Source organism: Microtus oregoni, unplaced genomic scaffold (genome assembly GCF_018167655.1).
Source record: "Microtus oregoni isolate MIOR12 unplaced genomic scaffold, Mior012 000067F_ref0000223, whole genome shotgun sequence".
Taxonomy (NCBI): Eukaryota; Metazoa; Chordata; class Mammalia; order Rodentia; family Cricetidae; genus Microtus; species Microtus oregoni.
Genome location: NW_024543974.1, coordinates 2947731 through 2970624, shown reverse-complemented (window position 1 = coordinate 2970624; position 22894 = coordinate 2947731). Strand labels below are relative to the sequence as shown.

At 40.6% G+C, this 22894-nt stretch overlaps 1 protein-coding gene across 1 annotated transcript in view; it reads left to right on the top strand.

Moving 5' to 3' along the window:
- LOC121440431 (myotubularin-like) overlaps positions 1-22894 on the top strand; it is a 119429-nt gene that overhangs the window by 23340 nt on the left and 73195 nt on the right. The window contains exons 3-4 of the mRNA XM_041641188.1: positions 8744-8854; positions 17291-17392. Coding sequence (XP_041497122.1) covers positions 8744-8854; positions 17291-17392 — 213 coding nt within the window. The remainder of the gene's footprint in view (positions 1-8743; positions 8855-17290; positions 17393-22894) is intronic.

The following is a 22894-nucleotide window of genomic DNA, read 5'->3' as shown; positions in this document are numbered from 1 at the left end:
ATGTAGATAAATGCACCATGTTTATACCTAGTGCCCATGGATGTGAGAAGAGGGCTTTAGATCCCCTGGAACTGGAGTTACAGATAGTTATGAACTGCCACGTGGGCACTGGAAATCAAATCCTCTTAACTACTGAGCTGTCTCTCTGGTCCCCCGAATCCTTCATCTTAAAATACCATCTTACTACTATCTTCTTCCTTCCCTTCTTGGAATGCTGTTTCTACTTTGTGACGGTTCACTCCTTAGCCTCTCAAGGTCTAGCTTCTGCTTGCTACTTATACTACACATTCACTGCTTAACTCCAAAGCCTTTGGCTGAGTGCTCGGCTTCCTAACTTCTCCGAAGTGGTTAATACTTTTCACTCTTCCTTTCCTCTGTGATATGGATTCCCCTCTGCATGGCGTGAATATGTTTTAGTTCCATTAGTTAATACAGAAGCTGCTTTTGGCCAGTGGCTTAACAGAATAGAGCTAGGCAGGAAAACTAAACTGTAGAAGGAACGGTGGGCTGCGTCCCGCCACCCAGCTCCTGCGCGGCTAGCTTTACACCTGAAATAACAACACACAAACTATATTCATTTAAACACTGCCTGGCCCATTAGTTTCAGCCTCTTATTGGCTAATTCTCACATCTTGCTTACCCCATATTTAGTAATCTGTGTAGCACCACGAGGTGGTGGCTTACCGGAAAGGATCTTAACCTGCATCCATCTTGGAGAGGAGAGCTGTATCGTCTGCCTCACTTCCCTTCTTCCCATCATTCTGTTCTGTCTACTCTGCTTACCTAATTTTCTGTCCTATCAAAGGCCAAGGCAATTTCTGTATTAACCAATAATAGTAACAAATAGGCAGAAGACCCACCTACATCATTAAACTGAAGGCTGTGAGAAAGTAGGCATGGTCAGAGAGAAGCCATGTAGCTGCTGCCTGGAGACAGAGGCTTCCACTGGAGCCCTCTGAAACTTTGCTGTTAGGCCACAACCTCGTGGTGATGCACAGATTAATGGAGTTTAGGATATAAGAGCTAGCTAGAAATATATTTAAGCTATTGGTCAAACAGTATTGCAAATAATATAGTTTTTGAGTGATTATTTCGAGTCAGGGTGGTCAGGAAATGAACTAGCAGCCTCCAACAACACCTCTGCTCTATGCTTTTGTGGCCTTCCACCCACTTGTGCCCTTTGCCTTCCTACTGCCTCAGTCTGTATTTTCCTTGGAGTTCAGTCTTCACTTCTTTCCCAATTTCCAATTGCTTTCCAAAACTATGGTTCAGGCCCAGTCTTCCTTAACTCATAGAAGATTTGAAAACCTGCAGTGTGCTGACCATGATGCCACATGTGTTGTAGTAATAAGAGCGGCGGGCTGCGTCCCCGGCACCCGGCCGCCCCCACGGCTAGCTTTACCCGAAATAATTACACGGAAACTGTATTCTTTTAGACACTGATTGGCCCATTTCTATCTAGCCTCTTCTAGGCTAGCTCTCGCACCTGGACTAGCCCATTTCTAATAATCTGCTGTAGCCCATGAGCTGGCTTACCAGGAATGATCTTAACCTGCCTCTGTCTGGAGTGTGAGAATCATGGCAACTCCTTGACTCAGCTTCTTTCTCCCAGCCTTCTGTTCTGTTTACTCCTCCCACCAATGTTTTAACCTATGAGGACCAAGCAGTTTCTTTATTGCTTAACCAATGAAATCAAAAGATTGATATATGACACTCTCACATCACACATGCCTGGGTACAGTGGGAGCACAGAAGACACAGTGCCTCCTGCCATGTAAAACTTGTAGTTACAATGGTATAGAGGGGGCATTCCACTCAGAAACACAGCAGTGCCTGGTCACAAGCTGTGAAAAGTGCCGCATGGAAGTACAAGAGTAGGAGGAAGTACAAGGAGTGGGATGTTGTCCAGAGAAAAGGATGTTTGACAGGTGCTCTAAAGACTGAATGTGAGTTACATGGAAGTGAGGCAGGGCCAGGGAGGCCAGAAAGATCTAAGAGAGTAATGTCTGGGAAAACTCTAAACCAAAAGGAACACTAGCAGGTGATAATGTGATTAGGTGTGGGTACTAAGTATGGTAAGGGATGAGACAGCTGAGGAATGTGGGCCTTGCCAACTCCCTTAAAGATCTGGCCGTTTGTCTTATGGGCCAGTATGACCTGAACTTGATACAGTCCTTGTGCTGCAACATCCCAGTTGCTAGAATTATAGGCGTGCTTCATCATGCCTTACTTTTTGCTTTTGATAGTTTAGTTTATTTTATTGATTTATTTTTATTGAGTGCTACATTTTTCTCTGCTCTCTTTCCTTCCTCTCCCCTCCCCTTCAACCCTCTCCCATGGTCCCCATGCGCCCAATTTACTCAGGAGATCTTGTCTTTTTCTACTTCCCATGTAGATTAGATCTATGTAAGTCTCTATTAGTGTCTTCATTGTTGTCTAAGTTCTCTAGGATTGTGATTTATAGGCTGGTTTTCTTTGCTTTATGTTTAAAAACCTATGAGTGAGTACATATGATAATTGTCTTTCTCTGTGTGTGTTACCTCACTCAAAATAATGTTTTCTAGCTCCACCCATTTTCCTGCAAAATTCAAGGAGTATTCCATCATGTTTTGAAACATGTCTGCATTGTAGAATGGCTTTATCATACTAAGTAACATGGGCATTGCCTCACACATTCATAATCATTGTTTTCTTTTTTTTTTGAGTGAGAAACATAGCATATTCTGTCATCAATTTTCCAGAGTATGTTTGTTCTGGCTACAGTCCCTATGCAGTAGAGTGGATCTTGAATGTATTCTTTGCATCTGACTGGAATTGTTCATGCTTTGATCAATAGCTTCTTATACATGCCTCCAGGGTTTTGGTTTTTAGCATTTAGTGTTGAAAAGCTTCTGAAATGGTAAGCAGAAGGTGACAGTTTTTTTCTGTGCTTCTCTAGAAGTTGACCCGGGCTGCTGTCATGAAGGAAACAATATTGGATGCAATGCAACTAGAACAGTAGCCACTAGAGTGATCTAGAGGAGTTTTTTTTGGCAGAGTTGGAAAGAAGTTGACAAATTTAAATTGATTTAAGCAACAGATGTGGAAGAGTGAGTTAGAGGCAGTAAAAAAAATATGTCAAAGTGTTGGAGAAAGGCCTGCTTGTTGGTTCCCGGCCACCCAGCTAGTTTAGATCCAAAATAATCAGACAGAAACTGTATTATTTAAATTACTACTTGGCTCATTAGCACTAGCTTCTTATTGACTAACTCTTACATTAATTTAACCCATTTTTGTTTATCAGTATACGGCCACGTGGCTGTGGCTTACCGGCTAAAGTTCCCAGTGTCTGTCTTAGGTGGCGGATCCAAGGCTTTTTCTAATTCCACCTTTCTTCCTCTTATGCTATAGGCCAAGCCAGTTTTCTTTATTAATTAACCAATAAAAGCAACACATAGACAAAAGGACCTCCCACACCATCAAAGATGACAGGCTTTTAGCTGGACAATAGTGGCTACCAAGATAGGAAGCATGGGAAGAAGACATCATTTGATTTTCTGGATGTCCTGAATGTGAAGTGTCTCTATATTGGTTAATATTTATCATATTGTCAAGTCCAGTAGTATATCAAAAGTTTTCTTTCATCCCCCTTCTCCCCACCTCCAAGTTCTTCACATCTTTCGGCAGATCCACTATTGTCCATCTGAGATCTGTGCCTCTGAGTCATCTTGGATCCCTCCTCAAGATAGTCATCTCCCTTGTTTTCCCTATCTCCATCTACCCTCAGATCTCCCTGGTCCTCCTCTTTCACTCAAGCACTAGCTTCCATGATGCTGAGAGTTGGGAGCAGCCCTGTGCTTGCTAGTCCACGGTGTGCAGTGCTGCTCCCTGAATCTTTTTGAAGCCCCAGTGGATCATGTGCTTTTCTCAGAAAGCATTCTGTGGTTATCTCTCAGGTGAACCAGTCCTGCCAATACTCCTCCAGGGAATTCCGGTGCTGCCTCTTAAATCCGGACTATGTGTGTTTATAAAACGTCTGGACTGTGCACCTGATGCAAGTCTAAGATATGTCTGGATAGCCAGTCTCCAATCATAGTTATTTCATTCCAGTGAAGTTATCACCACATAACTTTGACAGCATACAAACAGTAAGGCATCAGGTTGTCCTTTTCTGGCATCCCATTCCATTTTGTATAGACTCTTCTGCTAGCTTTTGGAACTGGCAACCTGGCATCTTGCTGTTTGGGTTCCTGTTTTTTTATTTCCCAGATAGAGCTGAGCCCTAAGACCCAGAAGGGCAACTCTGCAACTTAGCTTCTCAGACCTTAGTGCTCAGTACAGTTTTTCTGCTCTCCCTCACAAGAAAGTAGATGAATGCATTATCTTTTCTGGTTTATCATATTTCTTCTCGACTATTTTAGAAACTACAAGGAATAGAAGCACATGGTTTTTAGTTAGAATGGACCTTTGAGACTCAATATTTAATGATATTTTGAAGTGATGACTCAGGTTTCCTGAGAGTTGGACTAATTTTCCTATTTCTGGATCTTCCTGTTTACCCTGCTGAGTTATCAAACCTAGAACATGTCATTCAGGATGAGCATTGAAAATAACTTCATTAGACTGTGTGTGGTTTAGGTGAGGGGCTGGCTGGTTCTCCTCATTGCTTTGTTTGCTGCTTCCTGTTGGACCAGGGCAGTTTGAGATCCTCTACATAGCAATTAGAGAACAGCAGTGTTCTCTCTCATAGGCATGGTGATTCACACCTATAATCCCAGAACTTGGGAAGTGGAGACAAGAGGATCATAAGAGTTTGGTGGCAGTCTATGGTACACATAGTGAGTTCCAGGCCATCCTGGGCTGTACAGTGAGACCCTATTTCAAACAAGCAAACAAACGTCTCATCTCACTTTTAAACTTATGTCTTTATTTCTGGGGTTTGGCGAGTGCCTGTGGACCACTTGCAGGAATCAGATTCTCTCTTTGTTCCATGTAGATTCCTAAGATGAAACCCTGGTCTTGAGGCTTGTCACTGAGTACTTTTACCCACTGAATCATCTCACTGGTTTTCTCACTTTTAATCTTCCTGCCTTCAAAACAAACAAACAAAAAAACCTTCTTACTTCCATGTTGATATTAGAACATCAGGCTTTTATGTAACATGTGGTGCATATACTTAGGAGCCAGTTTACAGACACTCATAAATCTCAGCATAGTCCAAGAATATACCATACTTCATGGCAATGCTAATATAGACTTCAGTAAGAAGTAAATAAATTGCAATGTACAGTTATTTATATGTTACTAAGTCGGGGTTTTCTCTTTGGGCATTTTGCCTTCAGTCCTGTTGTGAAATGCATAGTATTTCATAGGAATGTATACAACAGCTGTTCATGCCTCCTGACAGATGCAAAGACAGAGCTCTGCTAGAACGTACTGATCTGCTCTGTGTGCAGATCACAGTCATGTCTTCCAGATGCTAAGCTGCACTTTACCATCATCAGAGTGATAACAATAACAACTCCCATTTATATTCTGGCTACCACCAGTGGGTACTGTGCCAGGTCCTTTAAAATCCATTATCTCAAATCATCACCACTGTACAGATTAGTATGACCTAGAGATAGCACTGACTTATCCAAGTCCTCCAGCTAATAAATGTCAGAACTCGGATTTGAGCCACTTTTGACCGTGTTAAGAGCTTGTGCTATTTTTCTCCACATGATAATAAAACTTACTTTCTTTTTACTTTTTATTTCTAAATAATCACAAGCACGCATGATCTTGTACAAAGCACAGAGAGGTCTCATGTGCTAATCTCCTAGCTGCTGCCAATAACTATATTGTTTGATTGACCAAAGTAATTTGGGAGGCCAGAGAGATGGCTCAGTGGGTAAGAGCACTTGCTTTGTAGGCATGAGGACCTGAATTTGGATACCAGCACGCACCCCAATACCCATGTAAAAAAATCCAAGTGTGGCTGTACATATACCTATAACCCTAGAGTTGCAGGGGAAAGAGGACTCAGTGCAGTAAGAGAACCCGTCTCATGGGAGTAAGGTGGGTGACAAGAGCAGGACACCTGGTGTATTCCTGTGGCCTCTACACACACACACACACACACACACACACACACACACACGAAAGAGGATGTGAGAGGATTTTAGCACAGTACAAACAATACAACAGTACAGTTAACCAGTACATGAATGTTGACAGTTGTGTCTTCATACATTCTGTATGAAGTACAGTAACCACCATCAGTAATGGAGATATAAAACTGTTAGAGCACCACAAAAGAATCCTTTATACTCATACACTCCTCTCCTCATCTCCTGGTAACTGTGTCCCTGTGCTCAATCCCTGTCTTGTCATTTCAAGACTATTACATAGTCAGATATGGTGGCACAGGTCTGTAGTCCCAGCACTAGGAGGATGGGGCAGAAGGATTAGAAGTTCAAGGCTATCCTGGACTATAAACAAACTTGAAACAAAAAGAATGGTATATTGTATATATACATACAGAATTGCATAGCATTGTATCTTGAGATTGTCTTTACTTATACTGCAGGATACACCTAACATTTTTCCAGGTATACATATATTTGTTTCCATGGTATAGATATAACCACAGATTTATAAATTGAATTTCTAGTAAACTCATGACCTAACCATAATTTTGAAGAAGTACTTAGTTTCTTTGTCTTTTATTTTCATTCCTTTTATGTAAGGAGAGGATTTATAAATGAATGGAAAATTTTCCTTGTCTCTCCAAAGGGCGTTTTCAAAGAATAAACATCTGTCTACCTTTAAATTTTTTTGTTACTGTCAATTGCTTAACACACCATTCAAGCAAATTTTAGGTTGAATGCTCAGCCCCCAAAATGGGGCATTTATATTACCTGCTTCAAGGCTCAGAGAGCATAACAAAAGAGAGGCAGAAGGAATATGAGTCAGATGATGGGAAGGAATGCTACAAAATGCTGTCTTCTGGATATAATGTGACCATGGTACCCTTATATTCACAATAGCAGAGGCTACTTGCACAAGACTTGAGCCCAACAACATTCCATCGGAAGGTGGAGGGACTCTTATGGTCCCATCCCTCCCAGAGAAACAGTTAATAGTTGCTAGTAGAAAAGACATATTCCTCAATGATATTGTCACTGATAAGTTTCTCATGGGCCCGTAAATTACCATACATTTATATTCATATAATCAACTCTAACTAATTTAGAGGTCACAAAAAAGTACGTAGAAATAGGAAAGGGACTTGTTCAAAAGAAGTAATTGTTCAGTGTGTGTAGTAATAAGAGTGGCGGGGGGCTGCGTCCCTGGCACCCCAGCCGCCTGGCTAGCTTATGCCCCGAAATAACAACACACAAACTGTATTTGTGGCGGGGCTGCGTTCCCAGCACCCCGGCCGCCTGCCCGGCTAGCTTATGCCCCGAAATAACAACACACAAACTGTATTCATTTAAACACTGCTTGGCCCTTTAGCTCTAGCCCTTACTGGCTAATTCTGATATCCTGATCAACCCATCTCTAATAATCTGTGAGAACCGGTCTTACCGGGAAGATTCTAGCCTAGTCCATCCTGGGTCGGAGCTTCATGGCGTGTGTCTGCCCGGGAGCGGGGCATGGTGTCTCTCTCAGGCGTCTGCTCCCGAGAGGAGAGCTGTGGAGTCTGACTTCACTTCCTCTTCTTCCCAGCATTTTGTTCTGTTTACTCCATCCACAGGGCCAAGCCGTTTCTTTATTGCTTAACCAGTGAAATTAACAGATTGATATATGACACTCCCACATCAAGTGTGAGGGGAGAAGGGCAGAGAAGAATATGATGAGTGTGTGTGTGTGTGCGCGTGTGTGTAATTGTGAGAGAATAAATGTTAGCGGGTTTGGCCCCTCGTACCTTTATCCATTTGATTACGTATTTTCTGTCACAGTGTATTTTTGATTGTTGTTAATTCCTCTTACCTTATTTGGCCACATACCATAATTATACTAATAGCGACATACTTGTTCTTAAATTGACTGATATTCTCTCTGCTAGCCACCTCTTCCCCCTTACGTATCTTCATCTGTATAGTTTTTGTTTTGTTTTATTATTGCTATAAATTCTTTAGGAGTACAATGATTGGGTTAAAGGATAGGGTATTTTCATGGCTCTTCTTGGTGTATATTTCCAGTCTTTGGCTTGACTATCAACCCATGAAACAAGTGCTTGGGTTCTAGTGAAGAAATAAATTCATGGTAAGAAGACAGAGAAGCAGGTAATACAATGGGAATCTCTCTTAGGTGCTTCTGCAGAGGAAGAGGTAACTAGAGCCAATTGGAAAAATGAAACTTGTAGAGCCAGAGCTACAGATATCAGAAGAATTTTAGTAGTTGGGAAAGATGGATCATTCTAGGCAACAGGCTTACTTTGAGCAAAGTGCTTGGTCCTGACTGTAGAACAATAGAGAAGGATTCAACTCAGCTGGAAATCAGAGTAGTATATGAGAGGACCTACAGAACACACTATGAGCAACTTCCCAGGCCTCTGGAATTATAGGTAATGTCAAATGGTTGAAGATGCATTTTGATGGCATACTTGCCTATTGTAATACTTGCTCTTTCACGTGTGATCTATATCCTACTTTTACTCTTAAATGGCTAATGTATCAAAAGTTTAAAAAATTGAAAGTGTGTGATTATTTTGACATGTTTTTGATGTTTTCATTATACTGATAAATACTGACTTTTGTAATTTTGTCTATTACAGGATTCTTCACTAATACTTGATGTTCCTTTGGGTGTGATATCAAGAATTGAAAAAATGGGAGGCGCGACAAGTAGAGGAGAAAATTCCTATGGTCTAGATATTACTTGTAAAGTAAGAGATTTGCTACTTTCTTATACAAAGAAAAAGGCAAATTAGTATTGAATAGTAGAAAATTAATATGGGCTTACAAAATAAAAATCATTTCCAAGGGTGATACTACACACCTTTAATTCCAGCCTTGGGAGGCAGAGGCAGGTGGATTTCTGAGTTCAAAATCATCAAAATCTCCTGTTAATCTCAAACTCTAGGCTTGAGTCTTCCCTTGTGAGTTGAGATTTTAGAAAGTGCCTGGGGAAACAGTTCCCATACACGGGGCCTCCTGTAGTCAAGACTTCCTCAAAGAAATGGTCAGCTTATTAACTTGCTGGGGCAGAAGAAAATTTTATAGATAACATTTCCTAAATCTTAGTTCACTCTGCTTCTCCTCAGGTGGTCAGTTTGTGTCATCATAGGCCTATCCCATGGAGCTGACTAATATTATCCTCCCAGCTACTTGTAGTTCCATTGATTACCCTCTTGTACATCATTTTTTTCTTCCTTTTAAATGCTAGTTGTAAGTTCACAGGAGTAATAAGATTGAGTTAAAAGAAAATGTTTTCCTGGCTCTTTATGGCACCATGTATCACCACCTAGACACCTTCATACTATGAAAGGAAAGAGGCATAGAAGAGATTTTGCCCTTTGTAAGCAGGACGCCTCCTAACTCTAACCATCATTTTCAGTGGCAGTGGCCTAATATTTTATTTGGGGATGATAAGTGGGAAAATTAGTTGTGATAAGGTTTAGCCAATTGTTACAGTAGAAAATTATTGAGCATCTGTGTTCACCCTAGCACATAGTAGGAACTTGACATTCTTTCCTGAGCACAACCCTCCCAGACAGATGTGTAGATGGAGAATTTTTGAAGAGTTAGGGAGCCCTGCTGCTATGGTACAATGAAGGGCAAAGCTGAACTCCAAATATACAGAGGTAACCCTTTTGTGATCAACAGTTAAGTTTTCTAGCAACCTGATTTCCATGTACTGGGTATCAGAAGACCAATATTTATAGTGTGATGCTCAGTTCTAAAAAGAGCTAGAAGTAATTTGGAGGCCATCTGTCCCAGTAGATCTCAAATGTGCACATCAAGACATCCAGAAAGCTTTTGAGAAATGTAGATCTTTGAGTTCTGGTGCAGAGCTGACTCTAAGGTATGCTCTAAAGGTCAGGACTCGGAAACTGTCCCAGGTAACAGCCAGACATCTTGATGCTGCAGGGGTCATTGCACTTTTAGAAAAATGTCCAGATTGCAAATATTTTAGGCCGTGGAGAGTTACATGAGATATCTGTTGTATATGCACCTGTATGTTTTGGAAAGTAATGTTTTTGTCTTAAGGACTATGCAGAGTGGCCTGGCTGAAGGTGCTGAGTCTTGAGCACTCCAAGCCCGTTATTCTGTATGATAGGGGAATGAAGCCTTCACAAAGTGTCATAACTTGCCTTGGTATTGCCGAAGGCCAATGAAAGAACCTGTTTTAAAACCTAAGTCATTTTCTAGTCTCTGGTGCTATAATTTCTAAAAGCTAAACTCCTATACTTAGTTTGCATTGGGAATTCAATACACAATTTTTCTCTCCAGTTTGTAAGAGATCACCATGGATATAAGCAACTAGAATCCAAAGGAGTACTCTTGCCCTGAGATTCTTCACTATGCCCCACCTCATCTGCTTTTATTTCTGTTGAAATATGACATGTTTTCCTATTCTTTTTGCCATCCCAGCTACTGGCTACTGTGTAAGGCCTCGAAGTATAGAGATTTATTTTGAAGAAGGGTCTTTGCATTTTGTGTGAAAGGAAGGGGTATTATAGTAAATCCTCAAGGCAGTGTGGTTGATAATTTGATGATATTGAAGTGACTGTCATTCCAATAAGGTTCTTGGTTGCCTCATCAATAGGAAAATTTATATTTAAATATTAATCCCCCCAAATGAATAAGACAGAGTATACTCTTAAACAACTCAGGAATAGTTTTCCAGGAAAAAATTACATATGTCAATTTTTTAATTGACCTTTGCCTCAAACAGATAAGGCCTTATAGTAGTGTTATAAAACATTTTTAAGGCATGGTTTTATGTCATTCAAGCTGGTTTCGAACTCCTATGCAGCCAAAGCTGGCCTTGAACTCTTAATCTTCCTCCATGGTACTGAGATTATAGGCATATGCCACTTAACCCAGCCATAGCACAACCTTTTGATAAAATTACCTCCCAAGAAACACTGATGTCACAAAAGGCACATTCCATTTTCTTAGTAGTAGACCTGGCATGGATATAAGAGTAGTCTGCGACAGTGGGGTAAACACTGTCCTGTTTCATAGATCATCCTGCACCTACAGTTGGTAATCAACTGCATTCTCTCCCCAAATAAGGATCCCTACATTTGGCTGTTTTAGTGGTGTATGTGTGGCTGTCACTCATCAGTAGCAACTTGCATAGAGTAGCTGGTTCCAATGGACCTTATACAGGCACAGGAGAGAAGGTAGTTGTGGATATGGAAATTATTACCCTGCAAGCCCTCTACCACCTCTGATAACAATTTAAAGACTTTTTGTAAACAGCAGGGCGAACAGTAGTGCCAGAGAGTCCTCTTGATCTTTTCTCCCAGTTCTACTTACTTGGTTTAAAGACAGGATAGTATATTGAAGTAGTGTAAACGGAGCTTTCTCTGTCCTGCCCTGTCCCACAACTGCTTCTAAATAATCACTCAGGGGCTTAATATTAATTACAATTAATTAATTAGTTCAGGCTTTTACTAACTAGTCCTTACATTTAAATTAACTCATTTGTATTAACCACAAGACCATGGCATTACCAATCTGCTGGCATCTTGATTCTTGGGAGGCTGGCTGGTGTTTCCCCCCCAGACCCCACTCTTCTCCTCTCTGTATTTTCAGCTTGACTTTCCCACCTGGCCTTATTCTGCCTTGCTATATGTCAAAGCAGATTCTTTATTAACCAGTGAGAGGAATGTATATTCACAGCTTATAGAAGGATTATCCCACAGCAAGGTAGATAGTCACATGTTTTCTTTAGTAATAATTGAGCCACTGAGTATCTCCATAAGATCCAGTTGGTAAGCACGTTGAGTCTAACAGGGAGTCTCTTAAACTACAAGGCTCTTTCCTAGTTACCCTTCCCTGATGAGTCAAGCTGGAAGTAACCAGGTATGACTTAGTGTATGCTCCTATTTATGTTCCAGACTAGATGATCTGCTGCCTGTGAATCATATGCCTTGTTCACTTCAGTTTTCTTTTTGGTCAGAAAGGTCTTTTTACTGTAATTGCATCTGAATCAGATGACAGAAAGTGGCTTGAGTCATTCATGCTTTGACATGTAAAGGGTATTCCTCGGAGTCACTGGTGGATCACAATGAATATTGATTTGGAAATGGTCTAATTTGGAACAGAGTGGTTAGGAAAATGATGTTGTAGTACTGCCAGTGCCTTGTGACCATTAGAAGGAAAGATTCTTACAGGTCCTTGTGGTCCGACAGCTGGCAGCTATCTAGTGTTCTACCTGGGGCTGCTTGGAAACCTGTTTGATGTATCTCATTCGATTGAAACGACATTTCCTTTCATGTGATTATCATGTACCAACAACTAATATCCCAAGATTTGGGGGCATATGATATAAATTGACTTTTGGACTTTTTCCAGTAACATGCTTTTAGTATGGGCCTGAAATGTAACAGGGTGGTACAGTGTATTCCTGGCATGCATGAAATCCTGGATTCTACCTCAGTGTTATAAAAATAAAAAGAAATAAAAAAGGAAACATAAGATCCTGGGGCAGGCAAGGCTCAGTAGCTGCCATCTGCATTCAGAATGACTGATCTCAGGTCATTCATCGGCGGTCTTGGATGGAGTCTTCTTACTTTACTTGCCATTTGGATTATATATGACAAAGCCTTCTCTGGCCCTTGAGACTGAGGAATTGTGAAGCTTTAATTTATCTCTGGGTTGGAAAGATGGCTCAGCAGTCATCAGTGCTTGCTGCTCTTGCAGAGGATGAGTTCAGTTCTTAGCGTACACATTAGGCTTCCTACCACCATCTCTGACTCCAGGGCATCTAATACTATGCACATACACATAAATAAAAGTAGAACAAATCTTTTTGAAAAGTATTATTGATTAAATAAACAAAAAATCTCTTTGTAAGATATGAATATTGTAAGATGGTAGGGGCTAGGTCTAGCTCCCTCCTTAGATAGTCCCAGAGTCCATGATTGATTGTTTTGAACAAAAATAACATATAAAACATTTATTCTTAAGAGAGGGCCAAGAGGTGAGTAATCACCCACCCAGCTGCACACCAAACTCTCTGGGCCCTCAGTACCAGAGCAAACCCCTGCCCCTCCCCCACCTGCCACAGCTTTTTCAGCCAGCAGACATCCTTCCTGCAGGTAGATTGTTCCAACACCCATCGATTAGACTCTGTAAGCTATAAGTCCATTCTGCCCCCAAACCCTCTTATCCTCCCGCGACCTCAAAGGAACTCTGAAGCACAGGCTGTGACTGCACAGAGTGCACCAAGAGAGCGGGCTAAGAGAGACCTCAGTGGCTCCCTGACACACAGACAGCGACAGTACAGGGCAGACCAAGAACAGCTCCCAAAGACACAGAAAGCCACTGCTAGGATTGGAACAAGAGGCGAAGACACTGCTGGCACCAATTGGAGGAAGAGATGGGTAGGTGCTAATGAAAGAAATCATTCAACAACCTAAAAAGCAGCATTGTAACACCAGAACCCAGTGGCCATACAACAAGAAGACCTGGTCATCCTAATCCAGAAGAAGCGGGAAAAAAAACCATTTTAAATATAATTTTGTTAGGATGATGAAGACTTTTAAAGAGGAAATGAAAAATTCTCTTAAAGAAATGGTGGAAAAGAAAAAAAATGGAAGAAATTAACAAATCTCTTAAAGAAAACCAAGAAAAACACAATCAACAGGTAATGCAAACAGTTCAAGACTTGAAAGAACAATAATCAACTTCATATGAAAAAGCAAAAATCCCAGAATATCCAAAAGAATCTTGTACAATAAAGGAACTTCTGGAAGCATCACCATCCCTGACATCAAGCTCTATTATAGAACTACAGTAATGAAAACAGCTTGGTATTGGCATAAAAACAGAAAGGTTGACCAATGGAATCTAATCAAAGACCTGGATATTAATCCACAAACCTATGAACATCTGATTTTCGACAAAGGAGCTAAAATTAAACAATGGAAAAAGAAAGCATCTTTAACAAATGGTTCTGGCATAACTGGTTGTCAATCTGTAGAAGAATGAAAATAGATCCATATCTATCCCCATGCACAAAACCCAAGTCCAGATGGATTAAAGACCTCAATATAAATCTGACCACACTGAACTTGATAGAAGAGAAAGTGGGAAGTAGCCTTCAATGCATGGCCCAGGAGAACACTTCATAAATGTAACCCCAGTAGCAGAGACACTGCGAGCAACAATAAATAATTGGGACCTCCTGAAAATGAGAAGCCTCTGTAAAGCAAAGGACACAGTTAATAAGACAAAAAGGCACCCTACTGAATGGGAAAAGATCTTTGCCAACTCAACTTCAGACAAAGGACTGATCTCCAAAATATATAAAGAACTCAAGAAATCAAACATCAAAATACTAAATAATCCAATTGAAAAAACAGGGTACATAACTAAACAGAGATTTCTCAACAGAAGAATCTCAGATGGCCAAAAGACACTTAAGGAAATGTTCAACATCCTTAGCCATCAGGGAAATGCAAATCAAAACGACTCTGAGATACCATCTTACACCTGTCAGAATGGCTAAGATCAAAACATCAATGATAGCTTATTCTGTAAGGTGAAGGTTCACTCCTCCATTGCCAGTGGGAATGTAAACTTGTACAACCACTCTGGAAATCAGTATGGTGGTTTCTCAGAAAATTAGTAATCAACCTACCTTAGGACCCAGTAATACTACTCTTTAGCATATACTCAAAGGATGCTCAGTCATACTGCAAGGACATTTGTTTAACTATGTTCATAGCAGCAGCATTTGTTTTTTATTTTTATTTATTTAAAGAGGAAAACAAACTATCTTTTTCATTATACATACCAATCCAAGTTCCCACTCCCTCCCCTCCTCTCCTTCCCTCCACACACCCTCCCACCCCATCCCCATCCACTCCTCAGAGAGGGTAAGGAACATTGCTTTGGAGAAGGACCAAGGCCCTCCCTACTATATACATGCTGATCAAGGTATCATCCAAAGAGAATAGGATCCCAAAAAGCCAGTACATGCAGTAGGGATAAATCCTGGCCCCCCAGTCTGCCTCAGCTATGCAACTGTCAACCACATTCAGAGGGACTAGTGTGGTCCTATACTTGTTCCTTCCCAGTCCGGCAAGATTGGTGAGCTCCCATTAGCTCAGGTAAACTGTTTCATTGGGTGAACTAATCATGGTCTTGACCTCTTTGCTCATATTCTCACTCCTCCCACTCTTCAACTTGACTTTGGGATAGCAGCAGCATTTATAATAGCTAGAAATTAGAAACAACCTAGATGCCCCTCAACCAAAGAATGGATAAAGAAAATGTGGTACATGCACACAATGGAATACTGCTCAGCGGTAAAAAAACAAAAACACAAAACAAAGAAAAAACAATGCCATCTTGAAATTTACATGCAAATGGATTGGTAGTGGAAAAAACCATCCTGAGTGAGATAACCCAGACTCAGAAAGATAAGCCTGGTATGTACTCATAAGTGTATACTAGCTGTCAAGCAAAGGATAACAAGCCTATAGTTCAAGACCTCAGATAAGCTAAGTAACAAGGAGAACCCTAAGAGAAACATATTTAGATCCCCCTGGGAAGGGAAATAGACAAGATCTCCTGAGAATACTGGGAGCATGAAGATGGAGAGAGAAGGAGGAGTGAAAGGGAAAGGAGAGGGACTAGGAGAACTTGAGGGAACAGGATAGTCAAGATGGGGAAAGAACAGAGACAGAAGGAAAGAGCTAGAGGGAGCCATTATGGGGCTATCAAGAAACCTGGCACTAGAGAAATTCCCAGGATGACCCCAGCTAAGACCCTAAGCAATAGTAGAGAGGGTGCCCAAACTGGCCTTGTCCTATAGTCAGATTAATGACTATCTTAAATGTCACCATAGACCCTTTATCCAGCAACTGATGGAAACAGCGACAGAGACCCGCAGCAGAGCACTGGACTGAACTCCCAAAGTCCAGTTCAAGAGTGGAGGAGTGAGAATATGAGCAAAGAGGTCAAGACCATGATTAGTTCACCCAATGAAACAGTTTACCTGAGCTAATGGGAGCTCACCAACTCCAGCCTGACCATGAAGGAACCAGCATAGGACCAAACTAGTCCCTTGGAATGTGGGTGACAGTTGTATGGCGGGGGCAGACTACAGGGCCACTGACAGTGGACCATGACTTATCCCTACAACTTATACTAGCTTTTTGGGAACCCATTCTCTTTGGATGGATACCTTGCTCAGCCTAGATATTGTAGGGAGGGCCTTGGTCCATTCTCAAAGCAATGTGCCTTACCCTCTCTGAGGAGTGGCTGGGGTGGCATGCGAGGTAAGGTGGAGGGAACAGGAAGAGGGGAGGGAATGGGAACTGGGGTTGGTATGTAAAATGAAAAAAAGATAGTTTTTAAAAAAGTAAAGTAGAACAGAATTGAAAGTTCAATACAGAAAAAAATTCATTCTTAAAAATAAGATAGAATACTCTATTTAATACACACAGATTATTTTGATTCAGTTTAAAAGTCTTTCTTGCCTATTAAAGATATGTGTGTGGGGAGCCGCCATTAAAATATGGTTTTGAATCATTAATTTATAGTTCCTGAGAGTACAGTAATATCTAATGTGGACTACATTAATGTGGCTTATATAGAAGTCTGTGAAATTAGAATTGAATAATAAAAGTTTATATCTTATATTGCTTGTATGAGAACATAAAGTGCCAATCATTTAGGGAGAGAATGTTTGTGTTTTAATGAAACATTTAACAATATTGAGATTATATTTGATAGCAGGTACTCTTGAAACTTTATGTGACTTAAGTAATGTTTAATAATTAAAAGTTCCTGGCAAAGCAGTGAACATAGGGGTGGAGAGTGAATTGGCAAAGAACAAGGCATGGTTGGGTGTTTTTTTTTTTCTATAATGTGTTTCTGCTGTCTCATCTTCAGCACTTTGGTTTGGAGACAGCCTCATTTCTGGCGAAGTGGTTAGTCTTTACTTTCTTGGCTACAGTGGAACTATCTCCAGTTCTTCTCTAACTTCAGAAGTCAAGATATAGAAAAATGTAATTTTCTTAGTAGTCTAGATAAATCACCCTTATATGTAAGTGAATCTTCTCCCTTAATTGAAGAGTTCTTTTACTAATTATGTTTTTCCTTGAAGGCTCAACTCTGCTTTCTCCTTTGCCTAGGATTTGAGAAACCTGAGATTCGCATTGAAGCAGGAAGGCCACAGCAGAAGAGATATGTTTGAGATCCTCACAAGATTTGCCTTTCCTCTGGCACACAGTCTGGTAAAGTCCAGGGCTCTCCTAAGCACCCGCATTCTCTGTAGGGTCTCCTCTGTGAAAACTGCCTGTGCATTGGGCTTCTCTTTTCTGGATTCACTGCTTTGTGTTTTCTGGTGTGGCACATTTTAAATATGATCTACTTAGTTCCAGAAGGGTCTCCCTCTGCTGGTATGAAATAGCCTGGAATCCTCTTGTGCTTTCCAATCAAAAGTGTACCCTCTAAAACCTAGTCTGTGATAGTAAGAAAATAAAATACCTTAGAACAGTACTGTTAAGTCTCTTCCCAGAATTTATCACTTTCATTTTGGTGCTAACAAGCAAAGTAAGCCAGACTTTTTTGGCACAAGTTCAAAATAGGAACAAATCCACTGAACCTAAGATCATTTAAACAAAAACATATTTCTCTCTCTCCTCACCTCTCCCTTCCTCCCTTTCTTTCCCTGTCCCTCCTTCCTCATCTATGTCTGTGTGTGTGTGTGTGTGTGTCTGTCTGTCTTTCTCTGTGTGTTTTTCTCTCTCTGTCTCTGCAGCTGTTCCTCTCTCCACCCATCCATCCTTCCCTCTTTCCCTCCTATGAGACAGGGTCCCATGTATCTCAGAATGGCCACAAACTTTCTATGCATCCAAGGATTGCCTTGAGCTTCTGATACTCCTGCCTTCACCTCAACTGGGATTACCAGCTTGTACCATCATGGCTGGTTTCTGTGAGGTTTGGATGGAGCCCAGGGCCTTATGCATGCGAAGTGAGCACTCTACTGACTTGACCTGCATATGCCTAGGCTAACCTGAGATTTATGATCATATTACCTCAGCCTCCTGAGTGCTGAATGACAAGTGTCTGTCACCAGGCTCAACTTCTTTTTCCTACTGCTATACCTTGCTGGCATCCTCTTATCTCTATCTTCCTCCTCTGCTTCAATCTCAGTAAACTTAGAGGTGAACACTCATTGAGGGGAGAACAAGGAAAAGAAATAATTCTTTTAAAATGTATAAATAGTTTTATTAATTAGCTATTTTTTAAAATGAGGTCTTATGTTGAGTGAGCTGCGGGCCGCTTCCTACCGCCTCCCAGCTCCCGGCCACCGGCTAGCTTTATACCCGAAATAATAACATGGAAATTGTATTCATTTAAATACTGCCTGGCCCATTATATCTAGCCTCTTCTTGGCTAACTCTTACACCTCTACTAACCCATTTCTAATAATCTGTGTAGCACCAAGAGGCAGTAGCTTACCAGGAAGAATCTAGCCTATGTCCCTCTTGGGTCGTAGCTTTATCGTGTCTGCCCTGGAGAGGAGAGGCATGGCATCTGCCTCACTTCCCTTCTTCCCAGCATTCTGTTCTGTTTACTCTACCCACCTATGTTCTAACCTATCAGGCCAAGCAGTTTCTTTATTAATTAACCAATGAAATCAACAGATTGATATATGACACTCCCACATCAGTCTTATGTAGCCCAGGCTGGCCTAACTTCACTATATAGCTGAGAATGACTTTGAATTTCTAATCCTCTTGCCTTTACCTCCCCAGTGTTGGTCCCGTTACCTTGTCTGGTTGATGTGGCACTGAGGATCAAACCTAGGGCTTTGCTGTATGTAGGAGACTGGTTGAAGTGTGAGGAAGCGGGATCATACCACCAAATTGTCATGTATTGTTTTTCTCTGTTTCTTTTTTGTGCTATTTCATATGTTGTCATGGTAGGTTGCTTTAGTTTGGTTTTTTGGTTAGGATTTTTTTTCCTAGTGAGACAAGACATTTCTCTCTCTGGATCTTATCACCAGCAGTTTTTGGAGTCACTGGAAATGCTTACCTGGTAGAAGGGAGAAGCCATCAGGAAGATCCAATGACTGCTCTTACATTAATGGCAGATAAAAATATAATATGTTTTGGGGATAATTCTACCAAAGTTTTCTATATTTCTCATCAAATGAGACTTTAAAAATGTTTCTTTGTAAATATTTTCAACTTTATTAGAATAAATATTTTATAGCAACAGATCTTTTAAACTGTCATGAACGTGAGACTGAAATTGTTTTTTTTTTGTCAAGAAACATGTTGTATCTTGGTTTATGCACATCTATTTTTGTATTATTAGAAATTTAAGAAATAGCTCACAAACAGGTTTGAAAAAGCTGAAGCCCTACTCCAACTTCCTTCCAAATCTTAAGCCATCATCTTTCTCTTTTCTTTGACATCCTTTGTGTCTTTTAAACCTTATTTCCCTAGAAAAATAGTCCAAGTGACAGGCCAGTTTTTCCCTTAAACTACTCATCTCTACTTGAATGGTAAACTTCTTCACTAATTTCACCAGCTCACTTACTCATTCACTCCTGTAACAAATGCCAAAATCAAGTGTTATTGCCAGTTCCTTCAAGGATCTGGTAATGGTCAGTGTTAATTGTCAACTTGATGGAGTTTAAGATTATCTGGGAAACAAACCTCTGAGAACACTTCTGAGGGACTATAAAAATTAGTGTACTTTGAAAGTACAATATAATTATATCATTTTCCCCTTTCCTTTTTTCTCTCTCCAACCCCTCCTATGCACCATTTGTTCCCTCCTCTTTCAATCTCATGCCCCCTTATTTCTTTAATTGTTGTTACACATGCATGCATACACAGATATACACATATACACACACACATACACATATATATCCATGTGTATGTGTGTGTATATATGTATGCATATATTTCTGAATGCATAAATACAACCTGACCAGCCCATATAATGTTACCTATGATCTCAGGTCTGACCATCTGATATAATTAGGAAGCTTTTTCCTGAGAAGACCATTTTTCCCACTCTCAGCACTTCCTACTTACCCATAGCTCTTTGTTTAGGGTTGAGGCCCTGTGAGCTTTCTTGTTTCCATATTAGCTATCTTGTTTGGGCAGTCATGTTGATGAGACTTTATAGGTGTAAACTCTGACATTTGTTGGAAACACGATTTCACAGCAAGCTTTCTGTTCCTCTGGCTCTTATAATCTTTCTGCTTCTTCTTCCCAAATGAATCCTGAGCTACAGATGTAGGAATTGTGTTGTAGATGTATCAGTTAGAACTGGGCATCACATAATCTCTACTTCTCTGCATTTTGATCAGTTGTAGTTTTCAGTATTGATCTCCATCTGTTGCAAAGAGAAGTTTCTTTGATAAGGTATAAAATCTACACTTATCTGTGGGCACAAGGATAAACATTTAGAATATAGTTATGAATTACATTGATTTAGAAAGCAGAAGTTTTAGGTTCTCCTCCAGGATTCATGACTTCTCTGGCTTTGCACTGTTGGTTAGATTTCTAGTACCAGGCATGATTTCTCTCTCGTTTATTGGAGGAAGGCTGCTTGTTGGCTCCTGGATGCTTAACCCTGAAATAATCACACAGAAGCCATATTATTTAAATCACTGCTTGGCCCATTAGCTGTAGCTTCTTATTGGCTAATTCTTACATCTGAATTTAACCCATCTCCTTTTTCTGTGTATTGTCACATGGCAGTGGCTTACTGGCAAAGTTCCATCTGGCTCTGGTGGTGATAAAGGCTTCTCCCTTTCTCCACCTTTCTTTCTCTCAGCATTCAGCTTAGTTTTCCCTGCCTAGCTCTGTTCCCCTATAGCTCTGCTATATGCCCAAAGCAGTTCCTTTATTTATCAATGGTAATCACAGCATACAGAGGGAAATCACCCATCACTTGTTGAGCAGGTCTTATGTCCAACTAGAGTGTTTTTGGTTATCCCCAAGATATATGTGCCACTATTGCACCCTTACGGTTACTGTGCCATGCTGATTGTTCTAGTTCATAGGCATCATAGCTAGGTAAGACTATTGTTTGCTTTCCTCCTTTGGAAATTTGTTGGAGTACGAGGAGCGGTGGGCTGTGTTCCTGCCCAGCTCTGCACGGCTAGCTTTACCCAAAATAATTACACAGAAACTGTATTCTTGACCTTTTTTCCCTCAGCCTTTACTTTCCTTGTCTTTTCCTTCAATGTAAATGTCTTATTAGTGTTCCAACCTCAGTTTTCAGTTCCCATTATGTTATCAAATTTGCCATGATAATTTCATTTAATCCCATAAATGGAGTTATCACTACTATGTACATGGCTTCTAAGTCTAGCCCTGACATTGCCTTGGAATGAATCTAATGTCCCTAATCCCAATGAACTCCCTTCCAGAAGTCCATGTGCTTTACAAGTTCATTGGCACTCTAATCTGTCTTCTCTCTACACTTCTTAAGACCTGTTTTGTCCTCTATGTCCTCCAAGCTTGAGGATCCTCAGTTGTTCATGTTCAGTAACCTAAAGTTACCTTTTAAAATTATTCTCCTGAATTTCCTCTTATAAATATATCAGTCGCAGCTCCTATAGGTCCTACTTGTTACTCACCTTATTTTTCCCCATTTCTGTTTGTGCTTCCTCAATTAAACCATAATTTCTAAATTGCTTCCCCCTTATTCACTGCCCTCCCTTCCGTTTTTCCTAAATAGTGCTCTTATATCTTGTGCTTTTTTGTTTTGAATTTAAATACATTTGTGCCTCTGTGCATGGTAGTGCATGCCTTTAACCCACCAGCACTTAGGTGACAGAAGCAAGTTATTTCTGTGAGTTCAATGTTACCCTGGGTCTACATGGAAAGTTCCAGGCCAACCAGGGCTGCATTGTAAGACCCTATCTCAAAAAAAGTACAATCATGCCACTGCCCCATAAAAACCTCAGAGACTCTTCATGATTTATACCCTGTACTCTAACCATGCAAGACTGCTGTGGCTCTCTGGTCTAAACAGCTGTTTCTTAGATTAGATTTTTATCACTTTAACTTATAGTCCACTTGTCTCTGTAATGTCTATCCTCCAATCATCCTTTAGTGTCTTGCTTAGTCTGAGTTGTTATCCCATGCCATGTCTGGTCCCCTCAAGAAATTATTTTCTGTTTCATTGTTAGGTTCCTTTCTTAGAGTACATACAATAGCTTCCTTGTGTGATAATTATGTTGTAATTTTCTTTACCAGCCCTTCCTGCCCATTCTGTGAGTTTATCAGGGCAGGCATCACCTTTTTTTCTTTCTAGACTCACTATAGTGGCTTCTGTACAAGAAAGCTTTTGCTTTGTTTGGGGAAGTGCTTACTGAGGGTGGAACACAGCTAGATAGGCAGTCTACCACTGAGCTACATCCCCAGCTCACATATGGGGCTCTTATAATGACAGGATTTTAATTAAACTGTTTTGTTAGAAGTGATGGAAAATAATTATATGGAAATGAGTGGAATAGATCTTTCTTTTTTTTGCCAGTATTTTATTTCGTATTTTTTTATTTAAATTTATTTATTTATTAAGGATTTCTGCCTTGTCCCCGCAACCGCTTCCCATTTCCCTCCTCCGATCAAGTCCCCCTCCCTCATCTGCTCGAAGAGCAGTCAGGGTTCCCTGACCTGTGGGAAGCACAAGGTCCAAATCAGGAGCAGAAGGAGACGGAGCACGAGCAAGGAACTCAGGACCATGAGGGGTGCACC